The 16,441-nt window shown below is 42.3% G+C and overlaps 3 protein-coding genes across 9 annotated transcripts in view; all 3 read left to right on the top strand.

Moving 5' to 3' along the window:
* LOC125771938 (uncharacterized) overlaps nucleotides 1-16,441 on the top strand; it is a 162,316-nt gene that overhangs the window by 5,999 nt on the left and 139,876 nt on the right. The gene's annotated exons all lie outside the window — the stretch shown is intronic.
* LOC125772022 (probable salivary secreted peptide) lies at nucleotides 753-1,368 on the top strand. Its single transcript, XM_049443297.1, has 2 exons — nucleotides 753-1,031; nucleotides 1,128-1,368. Exons 1-2 carry the CDS (start codon nucleotides 849-851, stop codon nucleotides 1,302-1,304), a joined length of 360 nt encoding a protein of 119 aa, XP_049299254.1. The 5' UTR covers nucleotides 753-848; the 3' UTR covers nucleotides 1,305-1,368.
* Nucleotides 5,329-7,658, top strand: LOC125771951 (uncharacterized). The gene is made up of 2 exons (XM_049443170.1): nucleotides 5,329-6,460; nucleotides 6,560-7,658. Exons 1-2 carry the CDS (start codon nucleotides 5,376-5,378, stop codon nucleotides 7,632-7,634), a joined length of 2,160 nt encoding a protein of 719 aa, XP_049299127.1. The 5' UTR covers nucleotides 5,329-5,375; the 3' UTR covers nucleotides 7,635-7,658.

Raw genomic sequence — 16,441 nt, 5'->3', positions numbered from 1 at the left:
AAATATTTTAACTTCCTTTGCTGACAAAATTGATTATGGTCTATCAAACGCATAAAACAGGCTATCTAAATATATCAAAGTGGTTACATCAAACTTCAAATAAGATATTGTACTGCACTAAACGAATCAACCATGCATTATTTATTTAGCCGTACATTGACTTTTAAGGCTATTCTGCTCCCCGAACAATGTTGTGTGCCAATGTCGCAAAAGAAAACTTGTTGAATATTTCACTATCGGGCCATGGAGATGTCGCATCAGCCCAACAAAAAGGGCAGATAGAGAAGCAGTGGGGAAAATTGTAGCTGTATCTTGTTACATGGTAAGGTGAACATATGTTTACTGACATCCTACCACTTGCTTCCCGTCTACTTGTACCAATCCTTAGTATCCAGGGCTTCGTGTAACGTGCTCGAAAGTGGTCAGTGGTCTCATCGTTTATTTAACCAAGACGCAACGCTACACCGTTCCATTTGAAGGTTTGAATGAGTAAAAGAGATCGTACGCCACTTGAATGACTTCTGCTTCCCTATCATTCCCCGGACATCGTTAACAGTTCCAGGCACATGTGAATGAAGTACTTGCCAATGTTTTTTTCCCCATCAGTGTCGGCTTTGGGTTTGAAGTGTGTATGCACGCTGTCACTAGTGATGAACACTTTGCGCCGTGAATCATCCTGAAGTGGTTGATTTCTGCAACGTTTTGTGCTATTGATTGATTGATAGATGATGCGGGGTTGGTATATAAAAGATGAGTACAGTTTGCAGCTTGCAAGCAGAGTATAATTAGCTGTTGAACCGAATCGATTAAGTGCACCAGTGGAAGCTTAACACGTGCGAGAAGCAAAAATGAAAACGATCGCGTGCTGTGCGGTGATATTTCTTAGCGTTTCGGTAGTGTTGATTTATGGTGAAAGTCGTCAGTGGGGTCGCCGAGTGTCTGGAGATCGTCTGCTAGATTATGCCGTGGTCGTGAACAACTCTCTACCAGTGCCGGAGAAGAGCAGCATCTATCGCTATCTGCCAGCAGTGGTACGTACAGTGTGAATGGAAGGAGAAAAAAAACGAAACCGTTTCCTTTGGTGTGGAAGATGGCAGGTCTAACGCGCTCCTATGCTGCATTTGTAGGGTTCCTTCCGGCCACCGAACATTACCGCTATCTACGCTCGTGATAACGTACCGGCCGGAAAAGGTGGTAACGCTGGTATCGTGTCCGGTGGAGTGTACCAATCCAATGTGACGCTCAAACTTACCTCGAAACCCTATCAACGGTTCAACTTTACGATCGAAGTTTACGGAAAGTAAAGCTGGTGGAATGCCGGGAAGAAGCCAATAAAAAGAAAATATGGACGTCTCTTTTCCCCTTTTTTCCGTTCCGCATTATCATCTCTCCAAAAACGACGATCCGGATTTATGTTGAGAAATGGATGAAATCATCGTATACATACCACTCTGGGGAGTTTCGTTCGAAAAACGTACAAATCCTCACAAACTACAAATCTCTAACCATGCAGAAGTAACTCTTCAGGTTGAATCAAAGCCACGGTTCAGTGGATGCGTCAAATGTTCCCTACCTAGAAACAGTGCGAGCGAAGTTTTCGAGAGCGAACAAGACAAATGGGAAAATAATTGCCGGGAGGCAAAAAAAACCACCCGAAGCAAAAACGGAAAATGAAAAATTGAAAAACAAAAAAAAACACACGAAAAGCTTTTTGCTATCCGAGTCTCACATACACACACACACACATGTGAGCATAAATCAATTTCCGCTCAACTGCCTCTATAGCCCGATGGGAATTGGGCAAGGAAGCAAAAGAGTTTTTGTTTTTCTCACGCAAAGTTGCGAATCTTTGTCTCATTTCGTGTCCGTATTTTTCACATTTCCTCCGTTCATTCTGGTTCCTGAGGCCGCAAAACAAACAAAGCAAGAAAAGCCCGGTTTTTCCGCTCTCATTACTTTCGCATCATGAAGACACGGGGCTTTGGCAAAGGGTTTTAACACAACCGGCAGCTTCCCTACACTACTCGCTCTTTGGTACCATATTTTTCGACTTAAGCAACGATCCGATAATAAAGGCAAGGCATTCTACGTACAAGAGAAAGGAATGGAGTGGTGGGATGGCAAATCCTTTATGCCTTCTTTACTCTAATCCTTTACTCTTCTTCTGCTATTTCTTCGCCTTAAGCTGTCTGTGGTTGATGATGGCAGACTTCAGGGCAGGCCTTTCCGTTCCAGACTCATGCGTTTGATTGGTTGGGTCGATTCGATATGGTGAATTGTTTGCAAAAAAAAAACAATAAAAAAATATATGTTCTCAATAACTTCCGGTTGTACGAGGATTATCAATCACCATGACTGGAAAGCGATTGAAAGGTTTAGTAAGACAATTTAATAAGCATTCTTTTTTTGATGGATGTAGTCTCCGTATTTGATATAATTTACATGTGCAAAGCATCATTGTATTGATGCCTAGAAAGCTAGCTTTTATGCAATTTGAAAACATTTATACGCTATTATTATTCGGTCACCGTTGTATTGCGATTGATTAATTTGATCTTTTTATTATTTAAACTTTTAGTTTGAAAATTTCGTGCAGACAATTTCATTTACTAAAGTAATGCAAAATAATTTATTTTCCTTTTAAACGGATTTACCAAACCATGTTACTTTCTTTTTAGAATATTTATCCAATTAGAATGAGTTAACTCTCCTAAACGAAAGTATGAACAATTTCGATTTTAAATGATTTATTTTAACCAGTTTATTACTATTGCAATAAAGGCGCATTTACAACTGGATTTTATAACAACTGTATTTTTTTTACTAAAAAGTAACTGATCTCCAATTTGCAGTATTTAAGGTGCTATCATTATTCGCTCAGTGTTCTATTGAAGTTGATTTATATTATAGTAAATGTTTCTGAATTCCAACATACTTCGCACAAAAATGTTTGTTTACTAAAAATGAGGAAAAAGCTTATTTAAAGTTAAATGTTTATTGAAGCACCAAGCAAAGAAATTTACTATATAATCCTCATGTAATTTAAAACCCAAAGGATTCTGTTGTAAACAAACGGTATTTACACCGACCGCCGCTGTCACTGCGGTTTCTAATGTCGACATAAATGTGTAGATCTTGTCATTCGATCAAAACGGTTAGAACTGTGGTGAGTTTAGGTTTGCGAAAACTTATAAAATGGGCGGGATCACAAACAACGAACCTCTTTTGTAGAAAATCGGCAAGGAATAAAGCAACTAATTTTTTGGTTCGCAAAAGCGTCCCTAAAGAAAGTATTAAAAAAGCCGCGTTTTTCTACATTCCAAAAAATTAGTTTGGAAATTCTAAAATTACAAAAAATTAGTAAGATTCGTTACTATTCGCAACTTATTTGCTTCGAACTACTAATTTCGGGCGCGCTTCTACAAATTCCGCTAAAAGGTGTAAGTATTATCCACCGGGGATAATCGCGAACGCGAGTAAAGTTTCGGGAGTGCAATTGTGATCAGTGCGCGCGAGTGTAAAAGGTGAATCGCGAGATGGAACACGACGATCTGACGGTGCAAGGCGGGCGTATGACGAGCCAGCGAGAGGGCCATGAAACACCCTCGATTGACCGGCCGGCAGAGCACGACAACGTAGTCGCGGTGAATACGACGCCATCGTGTTCAGCTCAAGTGCCCGTGGCCGTCGAAGGATCGCCCCAGAGCGAAGGGAGGCTAAGCCACCGAGGCGAGCAAACTATGCAAACCCCGTGGGGATATTTTCCGGTAAGATACACGAACGTCGGTACGCCGAACGTGACACCGCAGATAGCCCGGCCGCTCCCTAACCAGAAATCGACAAGCGCACAAAACGATCATACACAACCGGACTTCGCGGGAGGCGTCAATGATGGCGCATCCAACTCAGCGATGGCGAACACTCATCGGTCAGTGACCCCTGGCTGGTTAATGACCTCCGAGCAGGAACTACGAAGGAAGCAGCTTGAGCTTGATCGTTTTAAAATCGAAGTGCAACAACGTTTAGTGGAACTCCGCGAGCGTGAGCTGGAGTTATTAAAAATAGGTCGAGTAGATGCGCGCGAACCACGTACCGAATTGGAAAAGGCGAGTGCATGGCTGCTGAACAAAGAAAATGGTGTTTCAACTGACGCTGCGGAAAGGCCCATCGGAACCTTCGAAAAGGTCCAACGCTCTCGATATGCGGATAACCCGACCACAGCCACACGAAACCCAGCAACGTTATACGACGCAACTACGCCATGTGATCCGGATTTCCGGGAGTGGCAACGCGCGCTCGATGAACTTCTGTCGCGAGATCCTCGCAACAGGCACAAGACGACACACGGAAACGGTAATAACTTTGGACACAGCACTTTGGCACACGAATATCAACACGGCATATCGGCACAAACACACGCTCAATTTTACGGACACAGCACCTCTTCACCACCCCGCGTACAAGATCGCGGATACAACACCTTCGCACAGCCTCACGGACCCGTTCACCAGGCTAGCGCATTTACACATCCACACACGATCGCGCCTGGAACTCACCCGTACAACCCGTTGACTGATGGACATGCAGGAACGTTCGGATATTCCGGATACACATTCTTGAGCCAATCCCAAATTGCCGCACGAAAGGCCAGCGGAAGAGAGTTGCCTACCTTCTCAGGATCGGCAGAACAGTGGCCACTCTTTATTGCAAGCTACGAGCACTCTACGGCGGTCTGCGGTTATTCCGACGATGAAAACCTGATGAGGTTGCAGAAAGCGTTGAAAGGAGCTGCATTGGAAGCGGTGAGTTCGTTGCTGTTGCTGCCATCGGGATTGAAGGAAGCTATAGCCACACTCAAGCTGCGCTTCGGTAGACCTGATGTGATTGTGGACGCGTTGATAGAGAAAGTGAGGAGCATGCCAGCACCAAGAGCTGATAAACTGGAGACCTTGGCCGACTTTGGATTCGCGGTACGAAACATGTGTGCGACCATCAGGGCGTCTGGGCTGCCCGAATACACATGCAACGTAGTCCTGATGAAGGAGCTGGTATCGAAATTGCCGTCGACGACCTGCATCGAGTGGGCGAGACATCAACAGCGGTTACCCAGCGTAACGTTGACGGAGTTCGGGTGTTGGATCAGCGACCTGGCAGAGGCTCTTAGTAGAGTGGTTCCCGTAAGATCTGACGGACCGTCAGACACAGACCGCCGGCGCAGTGGGAAACCTTCACGACCAGAGCAACGTCATCCGACCACCACGCACATGAACATGCACGCTACAGCACCGAGCGGTAAGTACACTCCTCCTACACCTAAATGTTCCGCATGCCAGGGAGAGTGTGCAAGCCTAGTTGATTGTCAACGTTTCCTCGAGATGACGGTAGCTGCAAGAAAGGAACACGTAAGTGAATGTAAACTGTGCCGAAAATGTTTAAAATCTCATAAGGGATGGTGCCATCTTAAAACGCTCTGTGGTTTGAACGGCTGCGAGGCGATGCATCACAAGCTGCTTCATGGGGCTTTGAGTACCAGTAACGCGCAGGAGAAGCACTGTTTAACGCATTCCGGCTCAAATGATCGCACCTTGTTCCGGTATGTCCCGGTAATGATACGTGGTAAAGACGGCAGAGTGGTTCACACGTTCGCGTTTCTCGACGAGGGATCATCGTCGACCTTCATGGACCACAGTCTGATGGAAGAGTTGGGTTTGAGTGGTATGTCCCGGCCGTTGTGTCTCAAGTGGACAGGAGATACAACCAAAGATGAAAAGGCCTCCGTCCAATTAGCGGTGCAGATCTCTGGTGCGTACAAAGGGGCTCCCGTACACGACTTGGCTAAGGTGCACACCGTTACCAATCTAGCGTTACCCTCACAGTCGATTGATATGCAACAATTGGAAGCAGTGTACCCACACCTGAAACGTTTGCAGCTAACTTCTTACACAAATGCTGTACCTCGACTTCTAATTGGTGTAGATAACTGTAGATTGGGTAAATCTCTAAAATGTATAGAAGGAAGGATGAACGAACCAATTGCATCAAAAACGCGCCTGGGCTGGATTATATACGGACCGTGTCCGATTGCAACCGCTAACGTGACTGGAGGTCACAGAAACTTTCATATTTGCAGTGTCGAGGGAAACAGCGATGATCTGCCGACGGCTGAGGTCAAGACTTATCCCTCTCTGGATTCGCTCGGTATCACTAAACTTCCGCGTCAACTCAAATTCAAGCACGATGAACAGGCGTTGGCGATACGTAGCGAGGAAACGAAGCTGCAGGGTGACAGGTTCGAAACAGGACAACGTTGGAAATACGACGACAACCGCTTGCCGTGTAACAAAGCTGCCGCATTGAAACGCCACGTGATCCCGAAGTTGACCAAAACACCGGATCTAACACCAAGTCGCTGGTTCAACGAGCCGAGTTTCCTATGGGACCCAGAGTCGAACTGGCCGATGTATGAAGCACCTACTACGAGCACCGCCGAGGAACTATGTCCCAACGTGCTACATCACAGTATCGCTGATCGGCTAAAATATTTTAACCGCTTTTCCAGGTGGAAAAGGCTTCTGCGAGCAGTAGGATATGTGGTAAGATTCATTGCTAACGTCCGTCGTGCCATGCGGAGACACATCTTTTTAGGAGGAACACTAACGCAGAAGGAACGGGCGCAAGCTGAGTGTATTCTGTTTAGCAGAATACAAGCAGATGTTTATGCACGCGAGATATGTTGCCTGAAAAGGGAGCCACCCCGATCGCAGCCATGGAAGAGCGGAGTGGAGAAAAGCAGCCCGCTTTACAAACTTTCGCCGGTACTCGACGCGCACGAAGTAGTGAGGATGCGAGGACGACTATCCGGTACCTTGAATGTCAGCGTAACACTCCGCCAAAGGGGAGTTATATTTACCTGTCTGACGTCCCGAGCGATGCACCTGGAGATGGCTCATTCACTGACCGCGGCTTCCTGTATCATGGCGATTCGACGTTTTGTTCGACGTGGAAAACCCTGGGAGATGATTTCGAATTTCGTCGGTTCGGCACGGGAACTGGAAGAGGCACTTCAAACCGTTGATGTCGACGCGCTGATGGCTGAATTTGCTGGCCTGGATATGAAGTGGAGCTTCAACCCGCCGGCTGCCACGCGGTTGTTCCGCTCTGTAAAGAAGGTTCTAGGTCAGTTCAATTTACCACGGAACCCGACGGATGAAGTCCTGATGTCCGCGTTCACCGAAATCGAGGTCGTCATCAATTCGAGACTACTGACATACGTACTATCGAAGCCGCCCGTCGTATTTACCGAGGTTGGAGCCGTCGTGAAATCAGCTTGGCGAGCCGAACAGCACTTCGCCGACTTATTCTGGAAGAGGTGGATAGCCGAATATCCTTCTATGTTGACCCGTCGATCGAAGTGGTTCGAAAACGTGCGGCCAATCCAGCTGGGTGACACAGTAGTAGCAATCGATAACCGTTTACCGCGCAACAGTTGGCCAAAAGGTCGTGTGATCGAGGTAGTTAGGGCCGAAGACGGTCAAGTGAGACAGGCGAGCGTTCGAACTCCTAGCGGCATTTATAAACGTCCTGCAACGAAACTAGAGTTATTTAAATATCGACAGCAAAATACTTACCGGTGAGGAGAGAGATTAGTACGATAGCAAGCGCGTGCGAAAATTGACAACGAAAACACTAATGACAGCGACAGGAAGTTGAGTGAGATATAAAGATCGGTTTTCTCACTGCAGGGGGCAATGTTGTAAACAAACGGTATTTACACCGACCGCCGCTGTCACTGCGGTTTCTAATGTCGACATAAATGTGTAGATCTTGTCATTCGATCAAAACGGTTAGAACTGTGGTGAGTTTAGGTTTGCGAAAACTTATAAAATGGGCGGGATCACAAACAACGAACCTCTTTTGTAGAAAATCGGCAAGGAATAAAGCAACTAATTTTTTGGTTCGCAAAAGCGTCCCTAAAGAAAGTATTAAAAAAGCCGCGTTTTTCTACAGATTCAATGTTTGATTTTTTTTTAAATTGCTTATTTGAATCAGTTGATTAGCTTTGCAGAAAAACATTAAAAACTTGAATCTAGTTACACCTATTTCTCTTGTTAATAAGAAGCTAATTGATGCTCAATTTGCAGCCATTTAGGCGCTATCGTTCTATTTTAGTGTTTTAATGAGTTTTTTTATTTACGATAACTCTTAACGGAAAATTTCGTTCATCAAATAAAGGAAATAAAGAGAAACACAAGTTATGGTACATTTGCGTGGTTAATTAAAACCATGAGTACATAAGTTTAAAATTACATCCATTATGATTATAGAATGTAAAGCCCTTAAGAATATTTCCCACCGTTACCGTTAGGTTTACAGCCATCGGAGATAAACTTAACAATGCTGCCTACATTCGACTCAATATATCTCAAAATAACCTTCTCCCACAGCATATCATGATATCGCGCTATGCTATCAGCAGTAGCATACCGACAACGATAGCCTGATGACATTTTACAAAAGCGTCTTGTCAAAATGTACGCGCGTGGGTACATTTGCTCCTTTGTGTACGTACGACATGTACACGAAACACGCTGCGACCTATCTGCATGTCGTCCTCGTATGGATGGCTGGACATTTTGTAATGCCCGCCCGTCGCTTGATATGATATTCGATTAAATTTTTGTTTCGGTTTTGGATTTCCACGAACCACACAGTGTCTTCGCTGTGCAAGGATGCCTTAGCAAAATGCGCCCACGTGTGTTGGTGGACAAGAAAAAAAAATCATCTCCAATGCGTGGGTGTGTGGCTCTCGTCCCTTTTTGGCAAGTGTATCATTTGTGGGTGTCGGTAAAAAGATTCTGTTTCTCTTCTGTTGACATTTAACGCTGGAAGAGAGAGAAAGAACCGTGGGAATTTTTGTTTCTCATCCTCTTGTCCAACCTACAACTGGCTGCTATTTGTTGCCCGAAGGTGAACAGTGTCTTCCCTCGACTGTTTTGCAGCACTTTTAACTTGGAACTGAGACGATGAAGCAAAAACGAATCCTCTCGTATAACGGGTGTGAGGTTCCGTTGGGATTTTTGCAGCCCTAATTTCTGTTGTTTGGTGGTTTGGTTTCATATGTCAGTAACAACGCAAAAGGTAACGCGCGTACCATATCTTTTGCATGTCTTCTCTTCCCACCTCAACTGGTGCTACACTGGCGATGGGAATTCTTCTCATTACTTAGACGAATATTTATTGTACTCATCCTTCCATCCCTTGCCAACAGTGTGCCTTCCAGCTAATGTGGTCTTTCTGCAGAATCGTTCCAACGTGCAGCACCGGCACGGTAAGAGCTCGTTTAGAATGATGGCTATGTTTGGAATGAGCCTGACTTGGACGGGTGCGTTTTTCTGTTTTTTTTTTTGTTTGACGTTGCTGATTTCTCTCTCTCTCTCTCTCTCTCTCTCTCTCTCTCTCTTTCTCACTCTTCACCCTCATAGCAAACGAATGCCATTTTGACGAACGTTGGTGTTTGCCGTTCGGCTCGAATTGCAGTCCAAACGGACCGTTGTGAGCTTTCTCGCTTTTTTCACCATTTCCATCATCATTGTTGGGCGGCCTCGCAGAAGGTTGAAATATTTAGAACATAAATTGTTTTCTCTGCTCTGTGAGGAATTTATAGGAACGGCACGGGTACCGAGTCCGAGCGTGGTTTGTCCTTGGTGTGTCCTCGGCAGTGGTTTTTTTGTGTTTTCCTCTTTTTGGCAGAGCGTTGGGATAAAAAGAGAAGCGAAACAAACAAAAAAACGAAACACCAAAACTTTCATATTCAAAATGGCATGCATTTCATCCAGTGTGCCAGCTGTCTGTTTGATTGTTTTTGAAGGAAATAGAAAAAGAGAGCAAGAAACGGGACAAAAAAGCGGTGAAATAATAAAAGAAATGTCACACGCACTCATGATTGACTGTCTCCGGCAAAGGACGAGTTGTGAAACTCGTTTGCAATATTGCCATTCCGATCTGTCAATTTTTTTCGTCGAGTCGAATATGCGTTGTTGGTAACGGTATTTAAGAAGATCGAACGTCACCAGTTCGCCATGGGGGGAAGAAAAAGCTTTCAATTTGAAAACAGAAATATTGTTGGTAGCTACTCTTTAAATTGTTCATTTCTTTTACAATTTTTTTCTAGAGATTTATTGCGAAATCCATTATTGCATTATGGCTATGGTTAGTGAAATTTCATCAATATTTGATAGTTCCTCTTAAACAAATCAATGGAAAATGAACTGATGAATTGCATACTTTTAGGCGTAGGAAGATCATTTGATTACTTATTTGTCAAATTTAACACAATTTTACTGTCTACGGTACGGTACAGCTAACAACGTGATTTATGAACTAAAGTGGAAGAATTTGAAGTGCATTTTTATCATTATCCATGCGACATTAAAAATCGCTTACTTAATAGTGACCGTGTATCCTTCGATCAATATCCGGTTCGAACAAATTGTAGTCTTATCGGTCAATTTCATCATTCTTCGATGGACTTTTGCTCACCTAACAACGTTTCAATCAAGAGCACCGATTGACGGTCCCTAATGGTGTGAAGGGTGTTACTTCCTGTGAAAAAGCTTTTCTACCGCATAGAAAAGCTTGCCAAGCTTAGTGAACCATTTTAACCGAATGACCGTCAAACCTTGGAAGGAAACGATGATTCTACAAACACGTTGAGTCATCGCAAAATAAAAACCTTAGTGAAGTATAAACCCTACAAAGCCTACACCGGCCATGTTGAGCTTGTTTCCTGATATTCGTTCTTTTTTTTTCTTGTTGCAATTCTACACTAACTATTTTCGTTCGCCACTCTCATCTGTTTTTTTTTTTTGTGAAAAAATTGTTATGAAGGCAGAAAAAAATACAACCGTGACCAGTCATCCACATTTCGAAAGCAATAAATCTTCTCTTTTAGAGTTTCACCCCTCTGGACCCCGCATCGTTTCATAATTTTCGGCACAATTTTGACACGATCGAAAGAGCAAAAAACCCAACCGTTTGAATTCCATCACAGAAAATGTTAGGAAACCGAGCTCACGCTGTCATTGTGCAGCATTTAAGACCTTTGAACATTGTGAGTTTGCAAGCAGCAAACATTATGGTAGAATTCCTTCTGCATTCCACCAATTTATTTGGGAAGAAAAAAAAAGATCATGGCCAACGGTTCATTATGGATCGAAAAATGATTTCTAGCCCCCCGGTTCAATATTGATGAAAAGAAAGGAATGTAGAAAAAAGAGTGGTAGAAAAGAGTGGCCTTCATACCGGTACCCGACGCGCCCATCAAATAAGGATCAGGTTTTCGATTTTGGGTGTTTTCTGTTTTGCTGTGTCTGGAATGTTTTTGAAGCGAAATTAAGTTTTGTTATCATTTGATGGTGGAGGTGATAAAATTTATATTTTTCATCCATCTTGTTCTTCTGATTACTTTAGACAAACATTTTGTTGTAGAGAAATATCTTCCAAAATAAATCCCCATAGTCTCTTATGAAAGTGCGCTAAATGTGATAGAATAGTTCTGCTCTTTAAAATATTAGTATTAATTTAAAGCTGTAAAAATAAATCAGAAACTTTTTACGGTGAAATAAAATACTTTCACAAGCCATGTTTTTGTGTACTTGTGCAATTTGTGTGACCCCATTCTTATCGTGTGCTCTTATACCTATAGAATCAACCCTCTCGCAACGGTTTCTGCATGTTTTTTTTCTTCAATAAAGTTACGACATGTTTATATTCGTTATCCTGTCACAATCCCCTATCGTTAAATCGTACTTTAATGCTGGTTCGGTTGTTTACACGATCATGCACAAGGCAGCCAACCGAGGTCGGCCGATGGATATCCGGATTAGTTTATGACTGTTTGTCACGAAAACTAACGCCCCCCATTCCTCGCCACTGCACACAAAATGTTGCCTGGCTGGAACCTGCATCCAACCCTTTTCACGCGTGGATAAAACGCTTTCCTTCGATGTCACTGTCCTGTGGGAGTTACAACCACAAGGATGCTGTCCCGTTTCCCCAGTAGTGACAGCACTAGAAGTAGTAGTAGAAGTATCAAAGAATGTCCATGGATTAGTTCGACATGCCGTCCCATCGTTTCCGGTTTATCGCCAGTGTGCTGACGAAGCACGATTTCGAATGCGACCTCGAACCTAAACTACCATCACTGGCAAAAATCTTTCACATCCCCCGATACGGGAAATTAATAATGGTATTTGGTGCAGAAAATTAGGGGTTGAAACCCAAAAGTGTAAGCATTTCCGATTTATTCCCACACACGTACCAACCACGATCCAATGTATTTGTGTGTTTTCTGTTTTTGTGTGCCATTGGCTTTTTATCACCCACCGAAAGAAAATGCAGTGACATTTTTCGCGCTAAAAGTTCATTCTTAGTTGGGGGTTGTAAAATAAATTTGTGAAGCAAAGAAAAACCTGGAAAATGAACGTTTTGCAGGCATCATAAATTCGAGCGAACGGTAGCTGTAGTGAAGAAACAAAGATGACAAAAAACACAATGCCAATGACATAAACCACTTTCAGGGTACGATGTGAAGAAAACAAAAACACAAGCCGTTTGTTTTGCTGGACAAAGCTCCCAACCAGTGGCCTGAATTACATTGGATTGCTGCCGTCTCATTGACAATGGTCAGTTTATAGGTCGTTTCAGTTGTTTGCTCGTTAGGGTTTTTTTTCGCTATGGAAAGCAATGACTTGACAATCAACAAGCACGGCACATTTCAATCTGGAAGTAATTGGTAAGAAAAAAAATGGATGTTACATTATTCTTCCACTAATGACTTTAATTACAATTTGCGTAATGATTTATAACAATAAAAACTTGAAAAACGTGTTCATACGAATATATACGTCAATCGTCGATGCATTAATGATGATTTGATATGATATTTGTTGAAGAATTGTTGATTTAATTAAATATCAATGGTGTGCCTTGATAGTAGCATAACACTTTCTGCCTTTTTTATTCAGTAAATAACTACTCATGTAATATCGATATTTGTTTTGTTTATGTTCATATTTTATGACATTTTTCTTATAATGTCATAACAGTTTTAAATCAGAGTAGAACAACCGAATGAAAAACAAAAGAAAGCATTCCGGATCATCATTAACATAGTCTGAAATGAAGTCGCAATGTCACAAATCAGATGTTCGAATCTGGTGTTTTTTTCTTCAATGTGCGGAAATCGCAACAATTGGTTCAAGTTAATAAAAAAATTGTATAACAGCCTCTATGAAGTGCAAATCGTACACTAAAGATGATGAAATGACATGAGATAACTTAACTATGAAATAGTAAGCTCCAAAAGCTTCAAAAAACTTGTTAAGTCGAGGTGTCAACTGTTGATAACTTATAACTGTATAAATCCATGGATTTAAATTAAAAAATCCCTTAGACGATCAAAAGAACTTAATCATTTTTACTATAGTAGAGGCATCTTTCGTCTAATTTATTATTTTTTACATTATACTTCAAAGTTTTATGGTTTGCTGTCCTATTTTGAATTATTGCATTGGCTTATTAATAGTTTCTTTCTTATTAGATTCCTTTTTGAAAACTTACTTACTTCATCAAATCCTGCTATCTTTGAATCTGCGCGTATAAGACACCATGTACCTACGACTAGATGTTATTAAATACCTCTTTATTTTAATTTTAATTTTCATTCTGATTTTAATTTTCTCTATTGATATTATCTCTTAATCTTGATGAGGCAAGTTACGTAAAGCAAGTAAATTTATTAGAAATTACATTGAAAGTCTCATATTACCATTACAAGTAATACATTTCCAAACTGTCAAAGGCAAAGCTCCAAGGTATCTTCTTTTGCCTGACTGCCTGAGGAAAATTTCCCATTCCATCGTTGCCCATCTCTTGTGGTAACTTTATTCTGCAGGTCCCATCTGTTTAACTTCCGGCAGTTTTACAGATGTGTCCTTCCTCCCGAAAATGGCTTCCCGTTTTGAGTTCCATCGTATCTTTTCCAGAAAAAAACCCAAAATAAAATAAACAAAAGAGGTCAAGCACATCGAACTCCGATAGGTTTCGGGTTACAATGCGCTGGAAATCGAAAATGGAGGTAATCTTTTTTTTCCAGAAGCCTAACAAGCGGCCTATTTCTGGTATTGATTTTTTGATATTTTTTTCTACTGTACAGTAGGATGAATAAGGAAGGATGACCTCCACCAAGCGGGTGTCGTATTCTTCTAGTTCTGTCGTAAGACGGTGTCAAAAGGAAGCTGATAAATTTGTACCATCAGAATCTGGCGGACCAGAATGATGCAAGGAATAGGGAAAAGAATTTCCGCAATTGGTGTTGGTAGAGGTTCTGTTTTATTTTCCCTTTTTCTCCCTGTTCAATGAACTCAACACCACAAGATGGTGTACATTCCCAAGAAGGACACTTCTCGTGGAAAAGGATAGAATGGCGATGAGAAAAGCAAGGGAGATTACTTCCTATTTTTATTTTATCATGGGTTTTTACTCACGGATTCCTTTTCCGGCTTTCCTTCAACGGCCGGATGAAACCACCCGAGGCTTATCATAACACCCGTCGATTTCTATTTCTCTATCAGTTCTTTAGTTCATGGACACACGGACTTTGCCACACTAGCAGTAGAAGAGTAGCACAAATACAACTACATCTAGACGCACACACACATACACCTAACTATATAAGGGCGTTTGCGATTTGTTAAACGAAGCCACATTTTCCGTCCGGGAACACATCACATCACCACCTGATACCCTGGCCTGGGGAGCAAGAAGGATTCACTGACGACCACAGTCACGGTCTTTCGCAGATAATGGGCTGACGATGAGCGGAAAAGCACCGTGCAGTAAAGTAGGATGACATATTCTCCCGTCTTCCGGACTTGTACCTTCGGTGTGCTATTATTTCCTGTTCCCGGCCTTTTTTTTCAATGAGCCATCTCTTGAAGGCAACCGCACAGCTGTACACTGTGGTGCTCAGTGGTTGTCAGTTTACGAGGCATTTCCTTCCATCATTCGAGCCTTCATTCTTCGTCTGCGCAGCTTCATCATCTCCACTGTTGAATGAATATTATCACACCTTGTTTCATCCTCCTAGAGTGTTCCACTGGCGTTGTTTTAGCACGCAAAGTACCCCAAAAAAAGGGGGCGAGTAACATTTTGCCTCACTCACAAATTCCACATTATGCGGTTATATCTGTGTCAGGTTAAGGTTGCTGATCGTCCGCGAGCTAAAGATTTTCAGCTTTCCAAGCAAGAAATTCATCGAGAAGTATTTGACTGTGGAAAGTTCCCGGCAATAAGAGGGAAGGAATTCGAAATTTCACTCTCATGCCCTTTACTTCCTCGGAAGTCTCAACAATGAGTCCCGAATAAAACAGATCAGTTTTCCCAACTTTTTTTAATTCCCCACCTTTTTTGTGTAGAAGGTGGCTTCTGCAATGTGAAACGAGAGGAAGAAAAACTTGTGACACAATTTTCCAATGCGAATAATATGCGAGGGGGAGAGCAAAAAAAAACCATTCCGATTTAATAAGCCGCTGTGTTGCCTTACGCTGGATAGAAAATGGGAAAAAGATTCGTTCGTATCAGCAAACTAGGGGACGGAAGAAGGCAAAAAAACGGATGATCGACGTCGGAAGTGTTTCGGTATTTAATTTGCCTAACAAGCGACCGTCGACGACGACGACGACCAAAACGATGAAAAATCCAAACTAAAGGGACAGAAAAATGATAAGGAAACTCGGGAGGAAAAATCGTTAACATAACACACAAGGAAATGTAGGAAAGTTGGAACGGGGCATTTATTCTTTAGGCGAGTTCCTTTGTGATAGCTCGTATATATAAATATGTTCGTTTGTATGTGTGCCTGAGCATGAATGTTAAAAGAAGCATGCAGGAAAGAAAAATGAGAGAGAGAGAGAGAGAGAAAAAAAAATCATGCTTCCAATTTTAATTCCGGAGCTTCTCGGCGTGTTATTCTTTAACGATTTTGTTCAGCTTTTTTTTGTAAGCTCTTCCTCTTCCTTCGCTTGGTGGTCGCTTGTGCAATGGCCTTGGGCGGTTTATGTTTTCTGCTGTTACGCCTCTGTTACGAAACCCATCTTTAACGGGATCGCTAAAGCGAGATGGTCATACAGAGAATATTATCGTTTGCATGAGAATTTAATGTGTTAAAGCTTACGAAGGCAACATGTGAAACGGGTGGTTTAAAGTTATACTGTTTTGTGAGTTTTAAATATTTTTTTACAATTTAAGTTTGATGAACAAGCGTGCATTATTCAAAATTTATCAAATCAAGTACAAACTAGCGCTTAAAATCGCTTCATTTGTTAAGAAGATTTAGTCGTGCGGATTGCATACTTTTCAGAGGAAATTTGATTTTTTGTCA

Source organism: Anopheles funestus, chromosome 3RL (genome assembly GCF_943734845.2).
Source record: "Anopheles funestus chromosome 3RL, idAnoFuneDA-416_04, whole genome shotgun sequence".
Taxonomy (NCBI): Eukaryota; Metazoa; Arthropoda; class Insecta; order Diptera; family Culicidae; genus Anopheles; species Anopheles funestus.
The sequence above is the reverse complement of the archived record's forward strand: the minus strand, read 5'-3'. Positions and strand labels throughout refer to the sequence as shown.